Source organism: Sceloporus occidentalis, unplaced genomic scaffold (genome assembly GCF_023333645.1).
Source record: "Sceloporus occidentalis isolate IW3139 unplaced genomic scaffold, rSceOcc1.0.p SCAF_3, whole genome shotgun sequence".
Taxonomy (NCBI): domain Eukaryota; kingdom Metazoa; phylum Chordata; class Lepidosauria; order Squamata; family Phrynosomatidae; genus Sceloporus; species Sceloporus occidentalis.
In genome coordinates this window covers 249,957,411-249,975,242 of record NW_028316983.1, presented here as the reverse complement: position 1 = coordinate 249,975,242, position 17,832 = coordinate 249,957,411, and the positions used below count along the sequence as shown (strand labels likewise).

Genomic DNA, 17,832 nt, shown 5'->3' with positions numbered 1-17,832 from the left:
CCTGAAAGCATTCGGAAGGAGTTCTGAGGCCGTCCATCGTCATCAACATTGAAAATAACGTTTACATTTATATAGCTGGGTTGGGGCGGGATGGAAAGAAAGAGTTACTTTTTAAAGGAGGGACTATAAATCCCAGAATGCGGCTGCTGGAGGTTCTGGGAAATGTAGGCTCACCAAAGTAACTTTTCCAAGCTCCAAGGTAGTCTGAATTGGGGGAAGGTTCTGAGAGTTGTAGTTCCAAAAAAAGGGGGGCAGAGCAAGGAGGGGGAGTTACTTTTGGGGGGGGGGCAATGAATCCCAGAATCCACTTCCTCAGGAAGGCTGCAGGTGGTTCTGGGACTTGTAAAGCCCCCTCCCCTCAAAGTAACTTTTGTAAGCCCTAGGAAGGCCCATTTCATAGACTGAGGGATTCTGGGTGTTGTAGTCCCCCCAAAGTGTGTTGGCCTTAGCAGAGCAAAGAGGAAACCCTATGGTCTAGTTGAGTGGAAACTGTATGTCCCAGAATCCACCCCTCCTCCTACGGTTCTTGGAGATTCTGGGAAAGATGACCCCAGAAAAGTAACTTTTCCAAGCTCTGGGCTGAACCCTCCACTCCAGAAGGAGTTATAATCTCTTTAAACGCAGGATTGCATGATGCAGAGGTTTGGGACCTCTAAGCAAACATTACTTTTAACAGGCTTTACAAATACTTTAAAGTAATCAAAGCATCTTTCTTCCTGCCTCCCCAGGAAAGGATGTCAGCGGCGGAGAAGGAGGAGGAGGAGGAGAGGGAAACCACCTGGGAAGCCATTCCCAAGCGCTGCTTCGGCGCCTGCAAGGACGCATCTGGACGCGGGAGCTGCAGAAAGCGCGGCCCAAAGGCACCATTTCTGCGAAACCCAGGGGTCCGGACCGGAGAGCAAGGCCTTGCGGCCGGAGGACGAAAGCGGTTCAAAGGAGGCGTCCGGAAAGAAAAGGCGGCAAGTTTGCAGAAAGAGGGGGAAGAAGAAGAAGAAGCAACAGGAAGATGACAATTTGGCAGAAGTGGACGGAGGTGAGGTTGCTTTTGCTGGTTGTTGTGTGAAACACGTTGGCGTCTCTCATGGCGCCCCAACATTGCGCTGCTATTCCCCCAAAGAGGCTGCCGTTTGGGTGTGTCAGGGGTTCAAAGGTGGGCTAGTGACACCCCAAAAGCCCAATAGGACTCTCAAACTACCTCATTTCATTCTCTTTTAAAAAAATAAAATCAGGATGTGATCGAGAAGATGACAAAAGAGATGCAAAAAAGAGAGACAACGCCAGAGACAAAGAGACAGAAGAAAGAGAGGAGCAATCTGTGCCGGCGCTGAGTCCGAACACAAGTCCCCCTACCACTCCTCCCAGCTTCACCATTCTGGCCATTGCAGGCAGAAGCCGGTGCAGAAAGTAATGTAGCTGGTGCCTGGGACTTCTCGCACCCAGATCCCCAGCCAGATAGACCTAAATAGGGTAAAATGAAAGGATTCACACTTTCAGATCAGGTTTTAAGGGCTATTCTTGCATTTTTAATTCATTATAATTCCAGGCTGAGTTTCCCTTTTTATCCGAAATGCTTGGGACCAGAAGTATTTTGTTTCAAGCTCCCCTTTTCCTGGCTTGTGTGTGTTAGGCAGTGTTGTGTCCTTGTTGTGTCTATTCGTGTGTAACTTTTCCCAGCGAAGCCCCTCCTGCCTCCGTGGCTCAATGAGCCCCGGCTGCTGCAACGGAGGATCAAGGAGAACCTGGTCCTGCTCCGGGAGGTCCCCAAAATTCACCCTAAATAGGTGAAGAAGCTGCAGGCAAATGGGATAGTATCCCTCTTTCCAGGTGTAATAGCAGAACAGATTAGGATTGGCTAAAGTGGGAATCCTGCTCTTTCCCAACACAGCCGTTTGTTATTCATTTACTGCTGCAACCTGAGCCTGAAAGTTTGTATTTCTCCATCCCTCCTTCGCCAATCCGAACACTGATGCTGCTAAAAAACCTCCAACTCGACAGAAGGATGAGAATCCAAAGGAGCTGGATTGACTTTGTAAAAAGGATCTTCTTGGTTAACCAGGATGTGCCTGAATAGATGTAGAAGAGAAGTGCGTGACTTTGGCTGGAGCAGGAAGCTGACATTTCTTTCTTTCTTTATTGCAACTGGGGTTCGGAGAAGCTTTTAACGCAGTGGTTCCCAAGCTTCCAGATGTTTTAGACTTCAGCTTCCAGCATTCCTATTGGCCAGATTGGCTGGGGCTTATGGGAACTGAAGTCCAAAATACTTGGAGGACTCAAGTTTGGGAACCACTGTTTTAACGGCATGTCAGGGGACTTTTTTTGGGGGGGGGATATGTTGATTTATTGATTTCTCCCCTTTGGGTTCTTCTTCCCTCTGCAGTCTAAGCGGGGGGATTCCGGCCATTTTGACCAGCGTGTCTGGGGTCTTCTTCACCGGAAGGGGCAGCTACCAGCCCAGCGACATCTGTGTCTTGCCCCGCACCGGCAGCGGGAAGACCCTCGCCTTCGTCATCCCAGAGGTCCAGGTAAGAGACCGGAAGGAGGTTCAACCTCCATGGTTAGGTTTATTTAAAGGAATAAATAAATATTTTATGTCTATACCGCTTTTCCATGGTGATCAAAGCGGTTCTCAGGTCCATCAAAAACACAATATATCTATACAATTAGTCATAATATCCATACAGATAAAACCGCGAGTAGATGTGTAATTAACAGACATTCTAAAATCACATCTAAAAACATAGAAACATAAAAACATCTGTCAGTCATAATGAGCCTCTTTCAGCAAAGCCTAAGTTCTGTCTGGAGTCAGGAGGATATGCTGACCGGAAAAGATGGGCCTTTAAGGGTTAGGGTTAGGTATAAATATTTCTTTTAGGTATAAATATTTTTATTTTAAAAAGTAGATCCTACTAACAAATTTGCTTCTTCTTTTACTTTTGCATTTACACTTTTTTCAAATCTTTCAAAACCCAGAAATTACATTCTGATACATAAATAATCTAGAACCAAAACTCACATACATGACATAAACATATGACAAGAGTATATGCGCAATGGATGCCATTTCTCAGGTGATGCCCGGCGTGGCCTGCGTCAGCCATGGCCAGAACTTCCTCCATTTGTTGGAGGACATCCTCCCTCGTTCCATTACACTCAGAGTCTTTATTTTGCTCAATACAAAACGGACAGCAATACTAACATCTGATTGCATTTGTGTCACTAACTCTTTCTTTCTCTGGAAAACCAAAGCCAGCAAAACATACAGATTGACCAGTCTAATTGTTGACCAAGGGACTTCCCAGAATGAGTCCACTGTCCCCCCTTTGTGTCCTCTCTTCCTTTTCCTCTCTGGCCTTCGACGCGGTCCTCTGACCCCTGACTCCGGCTCCAGTCCAGAGGCCACCGCTTCCCAGGGCTGACCGGCTAGGTCCGGCCAATCCAAAGCAGCGGCCACCTTCTCCCAAGTGTCCTTGGCCGAGGGACAGTCTTTTATAAAGTGTTCTGTGGTCTCTTTGTACAGTTTTCCAGTCACACAAGATTGTTTCTGACACAACAGTCTAGGACACATTTGCTCTGCTTCCTTCAGCCAAGGCTGATTCCCCTTTAAACAGTATATTTGGTGGTAAAATCTCCACCGAATGTCCCAGAGACCGAAGGTGACCCTCCGGTCCGTGAAACACTCGATGCTTTGGGGCCATTCTTTTAAATAGAGAGACAACTGGTCCCTCTTGGTGTCCTTTTCCATCTGCGGCTGAAAGAAAGCCACCCTCACCATTTCCCAATACACAAAACCCTTCAAGGTCCTGATGCATCCCGCCTTGGTCCGAAACCACTCTGCCAGGACTTTGTTCTGCTGAATCTGCCCATAGACCTCCCTGAGGAAGTCGAGGCCGGACTGTTTCGTGGCGGCCGTCACCCGGAAAGGCACCGGTCCTTCCTCCCGCCACCATTTCTCAGCCCAGCTCTGATTCACCCAGTGATTGGCAAACAGGGCCAGCCACCCCTCCAGGCCAGATCCATGGTAAAACCGTTGGCTGAGTTTCCCAAAGTTCTGGCTGAGGAAAGCTGAGAGGAACCTGAGTCTCAACGCAGGCAGGTCTAGCCCCCCTTGTTCCACTTTCCTATATGCCACGGTCCATTGAGCCAAAGGGAAAAAGGCCGTTCCCCAGAGAAAACGGAAGACCAGTCTCTCCACCTCCTTTAAGACATTTTGGGGAGGAGGGTACACTGCGGCCAGAGTCAAGGCCTGTGGCATCAGGTAGGTCTTTATGTACACTGCTTTCTGGTAAACATTTAGCCCCTGAAGCTTGCTGATATCTCTCAAAAATAGCCATAGCTGAAGCTATCTCCTTTCGATTGTTCACAAAGAGAGAAATGTCATCCGCGTGGGCTGCGTATTTCACCTGCTCAACCCTAGAAGCCTCTATGGGAAAAGGCATGACTCCTCCGCTGGGATTTAGGGCGACCCTCAAACCCTTCATGCTTTCTTCTGCCTGGATTTGGCAGAGGACCGAATCTAGAACCAGGACGTAAAGGAGGGGGCTCAGGGGGCAGCCCTGCCTGACCCCCGACTTCAGCCTAATCGGAGTCCCCCTGTGTCCATTCACCTGAGGAGTCACCTGCGCCTTCAGATAAAGCAGTTGGAGATACCTGACAAAGGGGATGGGGAGACCTCTTCTTGCCAGTGCTTCCCACATAAACTGATGGTGAACGCGATCAAAAGCCTTGGCCTGATCCAAGAGCAGTATTTCCCCTGTTTCCCACTTGCCTTTCTGGGCCAAATGAAAGACCTCTCTAAACAAACACAAAGAGTCCACCATAAAGCGCCCTGGAACGGCACTGGTTTGGGAAGCTAAAACGATTTGGGGTGCTATTTTTGCCAGTCTGTTATTCAAAACCTTTGCCACAATCCTGTAATCCACATTTGTCAAAACGATCGGTCGCCAGTTTTTGGGCAAAGTCAAATCTCCTTGTTTGGGAAAGAAAATCAAAACGCCCTGATAAAAGGAGTCTGTCAGGCTCTCTCTAGACAAGAGTTCATTGATGACTCGGGTGAGAGGGGGAACCAGCCACTTGGCAAAGGCCTTGTAAAAGCTCCATCCGAGTCCATCTGGTCCCGGAGCCGATTTGCCCCTTCCCCGGACAATGACCTCCTGGACTTCTTTCTCTGTCACAGGGGCCACCAATTCATCCCTGTCTATTTGAGTCAGCCCTGGGTACATCTTCTCTAGGATATTTTGGGGCACGTGATCCAAGAAAGCCTTGATTTTCTCCTTTCCTATTTCTTCCCCTGCGTATAAGTCCCTATAGAAATCCTCCATCACTCTCAGCATTGCTCTGGGGTCCCTCCTGACTGGGTCCTGCTCACTGTGCCTCAAGCCCCCCATGACCACTGAGGCTTGAGGGGCCTTGGCTCTGGCCTAATCCTCAATGTCCACCACTGACCCCTTGGTCCTGAATTCTTTATGATATTTCTTCTTACGTTTCTGTTTAATTTGAAATTCTCTTATTACACCTCTGGACCATTCGAACACATTCTGGTTTACTGGAAGGCCGTTGTTAACCTTGTAGTGGCATTTCAAGAATTGGTAGACTGCTCTCTGATAGCCCTGCAAATCTTTCCTATTGATAACATATTCGTAATTTTGGCAAGTCTTCTTCAGGACTTTTTTGGCTCTCTCCCACCAGACAGACAGTTCTCCAAGATAGAGATCCTGCAGCGTCAGCATATTTGCCAAGACGCCCGCAATCTCCTCCTTGCAGCCGGCGTTGCCAAGCGTCTTTGGGCGAAGCCTCCACAGAGGTTTCCCTCTGGAGTAGAGCTCAAAGCCCAAAGCAAACTGCATGTGAAGCATGGCATGGTCAGACCACGGAGTGACCGTCAGTTGGCAACTCAAGGCCTTCAGTTCGGCAGGGGCTCTGATCCTGTCCAATTGACTAGCTCTGTCTTTCTGATACCAAGTGAATTTGCCTCCCTCCAGTGAACCATATTTATCCATAAATGCTTTTTTGCAGGGAAGAGGGGAAAAACTCAACCGATTACTCACTTCCAAGGCTTTATCTTTTAAATTACGATCTAAGAAAAAGGTCTCTAAAAGTCTCTCCTCGGGTGTTAAAGCGGTTGACTTTCCCCCCGTTTTGCCTCGATCCACATAATTTGAATAATCTGATAGTCTGGTCCTATTATTAAAATCCCCTACAACCAATAAATGCCTGTAAGTAGCACAATACCCTTTCAAATGAGGCCAAAATATTTCCCGTTGCGATGTCACCACTGGGGCATGAAGCCCGCAAAGCTGAAAAGGAGTCCTTTCTTCCTTCCCATCCTTCAAAATCCCCAGCAAAGTAAAGTCCACAACCAGCAGCCTGCCTGGTAAAGCCTCCAGGACAAAGTCAATCTGCAGGTCCTGCCTAGCTTTAAATAAGACCGCCACGCCTGCCTGGTGTTCCTCCCCATAAGACCAAATGGAGGGTCCTTGCGTCCAGAGTTTCTGCCCCTGGGAGCGTTGCTGCTCGCTCACCAGGTGGGTCTCTTGCAAGACCACCACGTCATGTGCCATGGTTGCCAGAAGAGGAAGGATCTCCTGCCGCCTGTCGGCCATCCTCAGCCCTCTCACGTTCCAAGAGGTGATTCTCAGGGACAACATGATTAATCTTGGCTCAACATTACCTTAACCCTCACTATCAAAACCCAAATAATCATAACAATGTCAACACTAATGTCAATATTAAACATTTCTGTAATCATTAAACAGCTAATTGATTTTCCTTCCCAAACAAAGACTGGCATTGTTTTTATATTTCTTAATTGTGTTAATTTTGTAATTTTAATTTTAATTTTGAATTTGACCTAACTTTAATTCAATTCAATTAAAATACATTCAAATAAATTGTTTCCCAATAAAGGCTTCCCAACCATTCTAGTCTTGTTTGTTCTCTCCAGGCTCCTCAGCCCTCTGGTCCTCCGATTCCAGCTGGGTCCTCTCTACCTCCTCCGGGGCAACCGGAGGTGTAGCCTTACCAATTTGGGGGGAAGGGGAAAGGGGTGAAGAGACAGGGGTTGGTAAAGAGGATATTGGGAAGGTGGTCGCAAGGGACGGAGCACTGGAAGGAGCAGGAGGAGGAGGAGGAGGAGGAGGAGGAGGGCTTCCATCAAGAGTCAGGGGTAGAAGGGGGCAGGAAAGGGATTCCACTCCCGTTCCGCAAGGCTCCACCAATCTATTACCAGATTCCTCCATTGAAGCTTCTGAAAATAACTGCGGTGATGCTGCCCTCAATGTGTTCTCTGCTAATACTTTTTCTATTACTTATGTCACTATTGGTTCTGTTGCTACTTCTATCACCATTGGTTCAGGTGGGTCTTTAGAAGGGTCTTCTGGACTTTGGTTTGGGGAGTCAACCACCTGACCCTCCTCCATCCGCTCCGCTCCTCCTATCCCCCTCTCCCCCTCTCTCTCACTCCTCTGTGTCTTATGTTCCTTTTGCTTTTTCTTCCTAGGGGTCTTTGGAGTCCTTTGCCCCTTCATTTCCTCTGTCTGCATGCATTGTCTATCTGCTACCTCCTGGACAGCTACCAAGACTTCACTATCGGTGGGCTCCTCATTGACCAACCTACTCTGCCCCTCTTCTTCATGCACAAGAACATGAAACCTATTGTTCTCTGTGACTATCTGTTCCTGGGGACCCCTCCTCTCGTGTGGTCTCCCCTCTTGTCCTCCTGCCCCTCGTCTGCGCACTACATTCCATTCAGCAGCTATTGTGAGTCTGTCTTCTGCAGTTTGTCTTTCTTCTATTGCAAGCAATGAGTCGCTATGCCTGCTCCTGTCCTCCTGCTGCTCTGAATTTGGTAACTTCTCTCTTGTCCTTCTTAAGTTCTCCCTCAAAACCCTTGTCTTCTCCTGGACTTCTGCCCTTTCTTTTCCCGTTTTGGCTACTTGCTGGGCCTTCTGAAACACTCGAGCATCTTGCTGGTTATAATATGCCTGAGGGCACCAAAAGTAAGTGTGACCCAGTTCCCCACAAAAGTTGCACTTGATGCTCCTGTAGCACGCAGCTGTCGGGTGGCCCCTGGTGCCGCACCGTGAACACAAAGGAGTGGTGCACAGGCGCCTCTGGTGATCATAGGACCCACATTGGAAGCAGGCCAAAGCTAACAAAATGAAATTCAACACGGAGAAATGTAAGGTATTGCACTTAGGGCGGAAAAATAAAATGCACAGATATAGGATGGGAGACACATGGCTGAATGAAAGTACATGTGAAAGGGATCTAGGAGTCCAAGTAGACCATAAGTTGAACATGAGTGAACAGTGCGATGCGGCAGCTAAAAAGGCCAATGCAATTTTAGGCTGCATCAATAGAAGTATAGTGTCTAGATCAAGAAAAGTCATAGTGCCACTGTATTCTGCTTTGGTCAGGCCCCACCTGGAATATTGTGTCCAGTTCTGGGCATCACAATTCAAAAAGGACATTGAGAAACTGGAGCCATGTGTCCAAAGGAGGGAGACCAAAATGGTGAAAGGTCTGGAAACCATGAAGTCCTCTGAGGAATGACTCAGGGAGCTGGGGATGTTTAGCCTGGAGAAAAGAAGGTTAAGAGGTGATATGATAGCCCAGTTTAAATATTTGAAAGGATGTCATGTTGAAGAGGGAGCAAGCTTGTTTTCTGCTGCTCCAGAGAACAGAACCAGGAACAATGGATGCAAGCGCCAGGAAAAAAGATTCCACCTGAACATTAGGAGGAACTTCCTGACAGTAAGGGCTGTTCGACAGTGGAATGCACTTCCTTGGAAGGTGATAGAGTCTCCTTCCTTGGAGGTCTTTAAACAGAGGCTGGATGGCCATCTGTCAGGGATGCTTTGATTTGGATTTCCTGCATGGCAGAATGGGGTTGGACTGGATCAGGGCCCTTGCGGTCTCTTCCAACTCTACGATTTTATGATTCTACGATTCTACAATATCACAAGGTTTTCTAGGTGAATTTCTTCAGAGGGGCTTTGCCATTGCCATCCACTGAAGCTGAGAGAGTGTGACTTTCCCAAGGTCAGCCAGTGGGTTTCCATGGCCTAGCTGGGATTCGAACCCTGGTCTCCAGAGTCATAGTCCAGCACTCAAACCACTGCATCACACTTCACTTGATTACAAAAGGCATTTATGGCCAAGCACTGCAAAGGGCAGTAGCAAGCGGGGTGCAGATGGTGCTGAAATTTGCCAGCAGTGCTTTCTTCGCACACAAGGACCCCCTGCTCTCGCACTCAGGCTCCCAACGCAGCCACAGCCAAGCAGGCCTCATCCTGACATGAGAAAGAGCCAAGGGGGTGACTCCGCAGGGTACCCCGGGTCTGGTTCTCTGTGTTGGGCAAGATGGTGGGGTTCAGACTCACTGGGACCCCGGGCCTCTGCAGGATGCTCCGCCCCAGGAGGCTTATGGATCCGGAAGGATTCCTGGCGGCTCTTGGGGAGTTTGCCCTGGCAGGTGATCCTGTCGAAACCCTGGCTGATCTTGGGCAGGGAAATGGCCAGAGCGGTGGACGCGGCTGCCCCGGAGGGTCCCATCCCTCGGAGTGGAGCCAAGTGTGGAAGGCCTGTGCCCTGGCAACGGTCTGCACAGTGGAGTGGACATGGGCCTTTTGCACTCTGCCCCAGAAGAAGGAGAGAAAGACGCTTTTCAGACAAAACCACTCGGATCCATTACTCCGACCCGGATGCTTTAGTTGAAACAGGTCCCTTGGATGTCATCTCAGCGCCTGCTTGTCCCGTACGACTGGATAGGTTTCAGTTTCTGCAGCCGGTGGGTGTGGACAGGGCCCTTGGAGAAGCGAGGGCCGCCAGGTGCATGCTGGGTCCTTGTTTATTTATTTATTTATAGTATTTATACCCCGCTCTTCAGCCAAAAGGCTATCAGAGCGGCTTACATTTTTAAAAACTAGACATTTCCCTGCCCTCAGGCTTATCTTGGCTCCTGAAAGCGGCCAGAGGCGGACGGGCCGAGTGAGTGCGCAAGCGGAGGGTCAGAGCCTCACTGCGGCAAGGCAGGTGTCCATCTTGTCCAAAGAAGGCTGCAGTGAGGTTGTGACTGAAAAAGGTCTCTCAATGCAGGAACTCTCAATCAAAGCACCCCCGAGAGATGGCCATCCAGCCTCTGCTTGAAGGCCTCCAAAGAAGGAGACTCCATCACTTTCCAAGGCATCTTATTCCACCATCTAACAGCCTTTACTGTCAGGAAGTTCCTCCTAATGTTCAACTGGAATCTCTTTTCCTGCAGTTTGTATTCATTGCTCCATTGTGTCCTATTTTCTGGAGCAGCAGAAAGCAAGCTTGCTCCCTTCTCAGTATGGCATCCCTTCAAGTATTTAACCAGGGCTAACATATCCCCTCTTAACCTTCCCTTCTCCAGGCTAAACATCCCCAGCTCCCTGAGTCTTTCCTCATAGGGCTTCATGGTTTCCAGGACCTTCACCATTTTAGTTGCCCTCCTTTAGACACATGGCTCCAGTTTCTCAAAGTCCTTTTTGAATTGTGGCGCCCAGAACTGGAGACAGGATTATTCCAGTTGAGGTCTGACCAAAGCAGAGTACAGTGGCACTATTACTTCTCTTGATCTAGATGCTACTATTGATGCAGCCTAAAATTGCATTGGCCTTTTTAGCTGCCGCCTTGCACTGTTGCCTCATGTTCAACTTGTGGTCTACTTGGACTCCTAGATCCCTTTCAGACGTAGTTTCATTCAACCAGGTGTCCCCCATAATCCTATATCTGTGCATTTCATTTTTCCTCGTTAAGTGCAGTACCTTACATTTCTACGTGTTGAAATTCATTTTGTTAGCTTTAGCCCAGCTTTCTATTATTATTATTATTATTATTATTATTATTATTATTATTAACCTTTATTTATGAAGCGCTGTAAATTTACACAGCGCTGTACATACAATCTTTTTAGTTAGACGGTTCCCTGCCCTCTGGCTTCAATCTAAAAAGACACGACACAAAAGGAGAAGAAGGGAGGGGTGGAGGGAAAGGGTCAGAGGTCCAGCAGTTCCTCTCTGCCTCCAAGGCCTGGACCAAGGCAGATGGACTGGAGGGAGGACTTGGCTTCATAATGGACGGTTAATCTTCTTCCAGGGAAAATACATACTCTCAAGTAGGAGAATGCTAGCCTGTTCAGGTCGTTTTGGCCCATCCAGGGGTTTCTGGATGAGACGGATTATCTGGATCTGTTTCAATATGCCCTCAGGCCTGGCTTTGGTTGCCTTAGTGGGTGACCTATGCAGGGAACTGGACAGTGGAGTGTGTCCTTGCTGGCCCTGCTGGATCTTTCAGGAGCTTTGTGTGCCATCGGCCATGGTCTCCTCCTGGGCTGGGAGCTGGGTCACTGCTGTCCAGTGGTTCCGTTGTCCAGCGGTTACTTGGAGGGGCGGACAGAGAAGGTGCTCTGGGGGATTCCTGTCCGAGTCCCAAGGGTTCTGGGTTGTCCCTCATGCTATTTAACGTCTGCCTGAAGCTGATGGAAGAGATCATCCGAAGGCTTTCCTGGAGAGAAGCAACTACTAGGGCTCTGTCCAGGGACCAATGTAGTTGAACATCCTTAAGATGTGATTTAGATGACAGAATAGGAAGCATGCTTATCAGATTTGCAGATGACACCAAGTTATGAGAGTAGCCAATATCCTCAGGGCCAGGATCAGAATTCAAAATGATCTTGGCAGATTGGAGAGCTGGGCCAAAACTAACGAAATGCATTTTGAAAGGGACTAATGCAGGGTTCTACATCTAGACAGGAAAAATGAAGTGCACCAATATTGGACGGGTGGCACTTGGCTCAAAAGCATCACACGTGAAAAGAACCGGTCTTTGTTGCTGTTGTGTGCCTTCTAGTCATTTCCAACATATTGGACTATGGCTCTGGAGAACAGGGTTCGAATCCGTGTTAAAACCCACTGGGTCACTTTGGGCAATAAGTCACGCTCTCGGAGGAAGGCCATGACAAACCTCCTCTGGGGAAACCTGCCAAGGAAACCCCATGAAAGGGTCACGGATTTGTTCAGAGGAGGGTCGCCCTTGCCTTCTCCTGAGGCTGAGAGAGTGTGCCTTGCCCAAGGTCTCCCATTGGGTTTCATGGCCGAGCTGGGAATCAAAGGGGAGGACTCCAGAGACGCTGGACATGAGCAGAAGGAAAGGCCTGGAGGGAGATGAGAAGGTCCCAGCGGCAGGACAGCTGCCTTCAAGCATCTCACGGATTGCCATAGAGAAGATGGAGGGGCCTGTTTCTGCTGCTCCAGAGACTGGAACACAAAGCAGCGGTTCCCTATTTCAAGAAGAGCGATTCCACCTAAACGCTGGAAGGGATTCCGACGGAAAGCGCTGTCCAGCTGCCTTGGAGGACGGGGGACGCGCCTTCTTCGGAGGCCTTTAAACAGAGGTTGGACGGCCCTCCTAGGAGGTGCGTTGCCTCTTGGCCAAAGGGCTTGGGCTGGACGGTCCTTGGGCATCCACTCCATTTCTAAGATCCTCTGATTCTTTGTTGCCGTCCGGAATCAAAACTTAAATAACACAAAGTAACACACACTGAAAAGTATGCCTGAACCGTTGCGGTCGGTCCGTCCAAATGGCTCTCGCCTCTCTTTTCAACAGCGTCGCTGTTCCCTCTCTTTTTGTAAACCAGGGGTAAGGGACGCATAGCAGCCCCCAGCAAGCTCCATGTGCTTTTGAGGGGGGCTTCCTCCGCACCGCTGGACCCACAGAGTGGAAGTGTGGAACGCAGGAAGGGGCCATGTCTTTCTGCTCAGCACAGACCCTGCTTGGCCGTATTCTGCAGCAAGGTCTTTGCACACGGCCCCTGAGCAGGCTGCCAAGGGTCTCTAGGCTCCGGGGCCCTGCCTCTGTCTCCATTCCCCCAAAGGACAAGCCTCAACGCCAACGGCAGAGCCACAGGGGGAGCGAGCAAAGGCAACAGAGCTGGCATGGGCCCCATGGCCCCCGGCTGCGCTGCGGCCTGCGACACCAAGGGATTCCGTTGCCATGGCGGTGCCATGATTTCCAAGGATGCCAGGCCGGGGGCGGGGCAACTGTCCCTCACCTGCCACTTCCAGGACGTGGCAGTGAGGGTGGCACTGGACCCCCACCTGGTGAGACCCCCCCACTTACTCCACTGCCCATTTGGGGGGGGGGTCCCAGTCGGGAAGCATAGTCAGCCCTCTCCTTCCTCTGGGGCTCAACCCTAACCCCAACCCCAGCCATGGGATCCTCCTCTGTCTCAGGCTCTGCTGCCAGGACAGCCAAAACCCCTTCGCTGACCCACTCCTGGGACCCCAGCCCCAGGAAGGAGAAGACAGGCTCCTGCCAGGCATTGCTAAGGCCTCACAAACGGATGGTTATCCTCTCTCAGTCGAATAGGAGCCGCTGGCTGGGCTGGATCTCTGTCCCTCTGCCCCACTGCCCAACCAAGTGGCCGTCCGGCGGCTGAAATGGCCAGGACAGAGCCAGGGCACCCCTCCACATTTCAAAGCTCTGTACTTATTTCAACGTCACGCAGAAGGCCCCAAGGAAAGGAGAACCAAGCATGGTCGCAAATTGGGCTTTTATGGGCCCGGAACCAAACATGAAGATGCTAGCGGTTCAAAGCCAGAGGAAAAGGCTTCAGGGCTTGCTGCCCTGACGCTGCGGCCATTTCCCTGTCCAAGAGTGGTCCAGCCAGACGCATGGCGTCCTCTTGGCTCTGCTCCGCCAGCAGCCAAGCAGGGCTTTGGGAGAGGGCTCTTAGCATTGGGCTACACTGTCCCCAGTTCTTCTTTTTCATGGACGGCTTTCAAGTCATTTTTACTTTCTGTTGCCATCAAGCCGCTTCTGATTTAGGGAGATGACCCGAAGGTTTCCTCGTCTGAAAGGGGTTTGCTGCCATCGCCTGACCTGAGGCTGAGGGAGCATGACTTGCCCAAGGCACCCAAGCGATTTCTGTGGCTGAGTGGGATTCGAATCCTGATCTCCAGAGCTGCATCTAACCCTCCAAGCAGCCAACCATACCAGGCTGGCACCGTTGGTTCTGTTGGTGCCTTAATCTTAGATTCATAGAATCATAGAGCTGGGAGAGACCCCGGGGGCCACCCAAGCCGACCCTCTTTTTCTGCCCAAGCCCTCCCTGGAAAAGAGGGCCATCCAGTCTTTGTTTAAAAGCAGCCTCTGTTGAGGCACCATTCAAACATATAGCCATGTTAATCTGCAGAATCAATACGTAGACAGAGTTTGTAGCACCTTTGAGACTAACCAAAGAAAGGGGTTGGCAGCATGAGGAGCTTCCCTAGACTCCAGTCTCCTCCTCAGATTTTGAGGCAGCAGCATCTTCCACTGTCTTCTAGTTTGTTTGCAAGAATGTCGTGGGGAACCTTGTCAAAGGCCTTACTGAGATCAAGATCTACTACATCCACAGCATTCCCTTCATCTAACAAGATGGTCATTTTATCAAAGAAAGAGATCAGATTTGTCTGGCATGACTTCTTTCTCTGAAACCCGTGTTGACTCTTTGTGATGATGGCATTGCCTTCTAGATGTTCACAGACTCTGTTTAAGGATCTGCTCCAGAATCTTTCCTGGGATTGATCTCAGACTAACTGGGGGATCATTGTTGGGATCCTCTTTTCCCCCCTTTTTGAAGATGGGGACGTTTGCCCTCCTCCAATCTGCTGGGATTTCTCATGTTCTCCAGGAGTCCTCAAAGACTATTATTGCCAATGGCTCCGATATGACATTTGCCAGTTCTTTTAGTACCCTTGGATGTAGTTCATCTGGTCCTGGAGGCTTACATTCATTTAGATTAACAAGGTATTCCTCTACTATCTCTTTACTTATTCTGTGATGTTCCCTGTTAGCATTGCATCATCTTCTCTGTGCAGTAGCCCTACCATTTCCTTCTTCCTTTTGCTGCAGACATACCCCAAAAAACCATGGGATCACCCCCAGTATTTCTCTAAGTTTCCTGAAACCTGCTCTCCTGAAGTCTAGGATGCGTGTCTGACTCTGCCTGGCTTCTCCTTTCCATTGTATAACAAACTCCAGGAGAACGTGGTCACTTCCACCTAAGGATCCCACCACTTGCACTCTGTTAACCAAGTCATCCTTAGTCTTTTGTGGGTTTTTTGGGGGGCTCTATGGCATGTTCTAGAAGAGTTTCTTCCTGACGTTTCGACAGCAGCATCTTCAGAGAACGCTTGCCTGGAAAAAGTGGGTCTATATATATCCTGTGTGAGGCTGGGAATGCAGAGGGATTTGCCTGTGTCTTGTTCTGTGCTGAAGGTCGGCCTCAGGCTGGGAGGCTAATAATGCAAAGCAGGATGAGTGTCTGCTAACTGGGGATCATGATCTGCTGGGAAGCCCCTGACTCTGAGTGGTTTCCCATTTGCATTTGCTGGGTCCTCATTTTGCTATTCCTCAGGACTGGGAGCCAAACTTTGTTAACTTTAAGGGTTTCCTCTTTTCTCTTGAAATTATCCAGGTGTTTGTGGATTTCAGTGGCTTCCCAATGAATGGAATGGGGGCCAGTGAGGAATTTGCTGGACCTTGTTTTCTGCTGCTCCAGAGAATAGAACCCAGAGCAATGAAGCAAAATACAGGAAAAGAGATGCCACCTAAATAAATGTTAGTTTGACATTGGGATACGCAGCTGCCTCAATGGAGCTTGGTGGATTCTCCTTCTTTGGAGGTCTTTAAGCAGAGGCTGGATGGCCACCTGTCAAGGAGGCATTGATTGAGAGTTCCTGCATGGCAGAAGAAGGGGGTTGGACAGGAGCAGGGCCCTTCGTGGGGTGTCTTCCAACGCTAGGATTCTCTGAATTCCTTCGTCTGACTCAGGGCTCTGCAGTGGACCCCCACAATAACATCTCTGTTGTTTCCCTCCCCTTTAAAGACTATCCAAATGTTCTGTACCTGGCTTCCAGGAGTTAAGTCTCTTCACAGGTGTAAACATCCTTGGCATATGCTACTGCTGCTACTCCTCCTTTGCTGTTTGGCCTGTTTGTCTTTTACAGGTCATGCCCCTCATTCCCTCACGTATTACTATCTCACCCCACAGCATCCCTCATCGCCAGAGGACCCACGGCCGTTGTGCCTTCGGCAGAGCCCCACGCCCCACTGCTGGCTCCAAGATGGCCCCAAAGAAGGCCAAGCCGAAGGGGAAGAAGGCCAAGGGCAAGGGGCCAGAGAAGGTCCCCCGGAGCACCCTGCCCTACGTCAGCGAGAAGGAGAAGTTTCTGCAGAAGGAGCATGTGACACTGACGGAGCACATCAAGAGCTACACGGAGCGCGTGCGCCACTTCCAGTGGGAAAACGACTTCTTGGACAAGGAAGCCCAGCAGATCCGGGACACCAACAAGGTCTATCTCTCCTACTGGGCCCGGCGCAACCTCAGGTTCCAGAACGCCATCATTTCCCTGAACGACCAGAATCGCTTTGACCTGGAGCAGATCCGGAAGGAGAAGGCGCAGCTGGCTGCCTGGTACACGGTGAAGGAGCAGGAGGTGCGCGAGGAGCTGCTGCGGCTGGAGGCGAAGATCTGCGTCCTGGACAAGGACATAGAAGCCCTCCGTCCCTGGCAGGAGCTGCAGGCGGAGCAGCTGGCCCGCATCCGGGAGCTGGAGAAGGAGCTGCTGGCCATGAAGGTCCACCACTCGGAGCAGATGCACAAGGTCAAGAGCCGCTTCCTGCAGCTGGTGGCCGAGTACGAGATGGAGGCGCGGCAGAAGGTCCAGGCCCTGGCCAAGCTGGCCGAGAAGGAGGCCGTGCGCTGCCTCATCCTGCACACCAAGCAGATCAAGGCCGACAGCTGGCGCCTGCACCACGACCTGGAAGCCCTCATCAAGGAGGCCCAGCTGCTGAAGACCTTCCTGGCCCAGCTGAAAGGCCAGCAGCGCCAGCTCCTCCGAGAGCACCAGTACCGCCAGGACCTGGTCCGCCTGCGCAGCTGGCTCCGGCCCCCGGGCGCCCGGATGGTCATCACCCCCGGCAGCTGCTTCCGGTGCAGCCCCTTGGCCATAGGCAGGTCCCTCTCCACTCGGGGGTCTGCGAACAGCGAAACCCTGGCCCCCGAGTGCCAGGCCAGCTGCTCTGCCCCATGGGCCACACGGCCCTCCTGGCCCTGCAACGCTCCTGCAGGGACCCCAAGGAAAGAGAGGGGCTGCTCCTCCTGAGGCTTGGAGGGAGGAGAAAGAGCGGGAGGCTGTGTCCGTGCCCAAATGGATGCCCAGATATGGCCTCCCCCGTCCCACGCTGCAGCTGGGCGCAATACAACGCCAACGCTGCCCTGCAGGCCCAGCAGAAGAGGCTGAGAAAGAGAAGGAGAAACAGCAAAAGGAACCCAAGGCCCAGTGGAGATTTGCACTGTTGGCCCCGAGTGCGATGTCTGCAGCACCAGCTTCCTTCCGCTTTCTGGTTTTGAGTTTTGAGTTGTAGGTTGCTAAGGTTGTTTTTTGCTCCTCTTACAAAGTTTGTTCCTGTTGTAAGTCACTTGGAGACTATAAATGTTGAAGGGTGATGAAATAATAAAATTACTGTCACTTAACAGCAGCTTCTGTGGGATCAGTTTGGGAAAGATGTTGAAAAGCAGCAACTGCTCAGCGGTTTTTGGCAGAACAATACCTGCCCAGTTAAGTTAGTCCTGCTGGCTTTGGACTGCTGCTGAAAAGCTTCTCCTTCTTGTGACAAGAGACACCTGAGAAACGGCTTACTCCCAGGATGTAACTCCTGTTCCCCAAAGGAGCCCCGGAGCCTTTGTCCCGTCCGTCCATCCATTCACACACCGCTCCTGACCAGGGGAAGGAGGGCTGGCCATAAGATCCCCCCATCGAT

At 50.6% G+C, this 17,832-nt stretch overlaps 2 protein-coding genes across 3 annotated transcripts; one reads left to right on the top strand and one right to left on the bottom strand.

The window, feature by feature from the left end:
• Positions 1–1,016: 1,016 nt before the first annotated feature.
• Positions 1,017–17,474, top strand: CCDC166 (coiled-coil domain containing 166). 2 transcript variants are annotated; one of them, XM_089513276.1, is made up of 3 exons: positions 1,017–1,033; positions 2,378–2,522; positions 16,061–17,474. In XM_089513276.1, exon 3 carries the CDS (start codon positions 16,134–16,136, stop codon positions 17,172–17,174), a length of 1,041 nt encoding a protein of 346 aa, XP_089369402.1. In that variant the 5' UTR covers positions 1,017–1,033; positions 2,378–2,522; positions 16,061–16,133; the 3' UTR covers positions 17,175–17,474. The 2 variants fall into 2 exon arrangements, with proteins under 2 accessions (XP_089369402.1, XP_089369403.1); XM_089513277.1 differs by lacking the exons at positions 1,017–1,033; positions 2,378–2,522 and adding an exon at positions 13,090–13,124.
• Positions 2,959–4,255, bottom strand: LOC149317805 (uncharacterized). Its single transcript, XM_089518422.1, has one exon. It carries the CDS (start codon positions 4,253–4,255, stop codon positions 3,068–3,070), a length of 1,188 nt encoding a protein of 395 aa, XP_089374548.1. The 3' UTR covers positions 2,959–3,067.
• Positions 17,475–17,832: the final 358 nt, after the last annotated feature.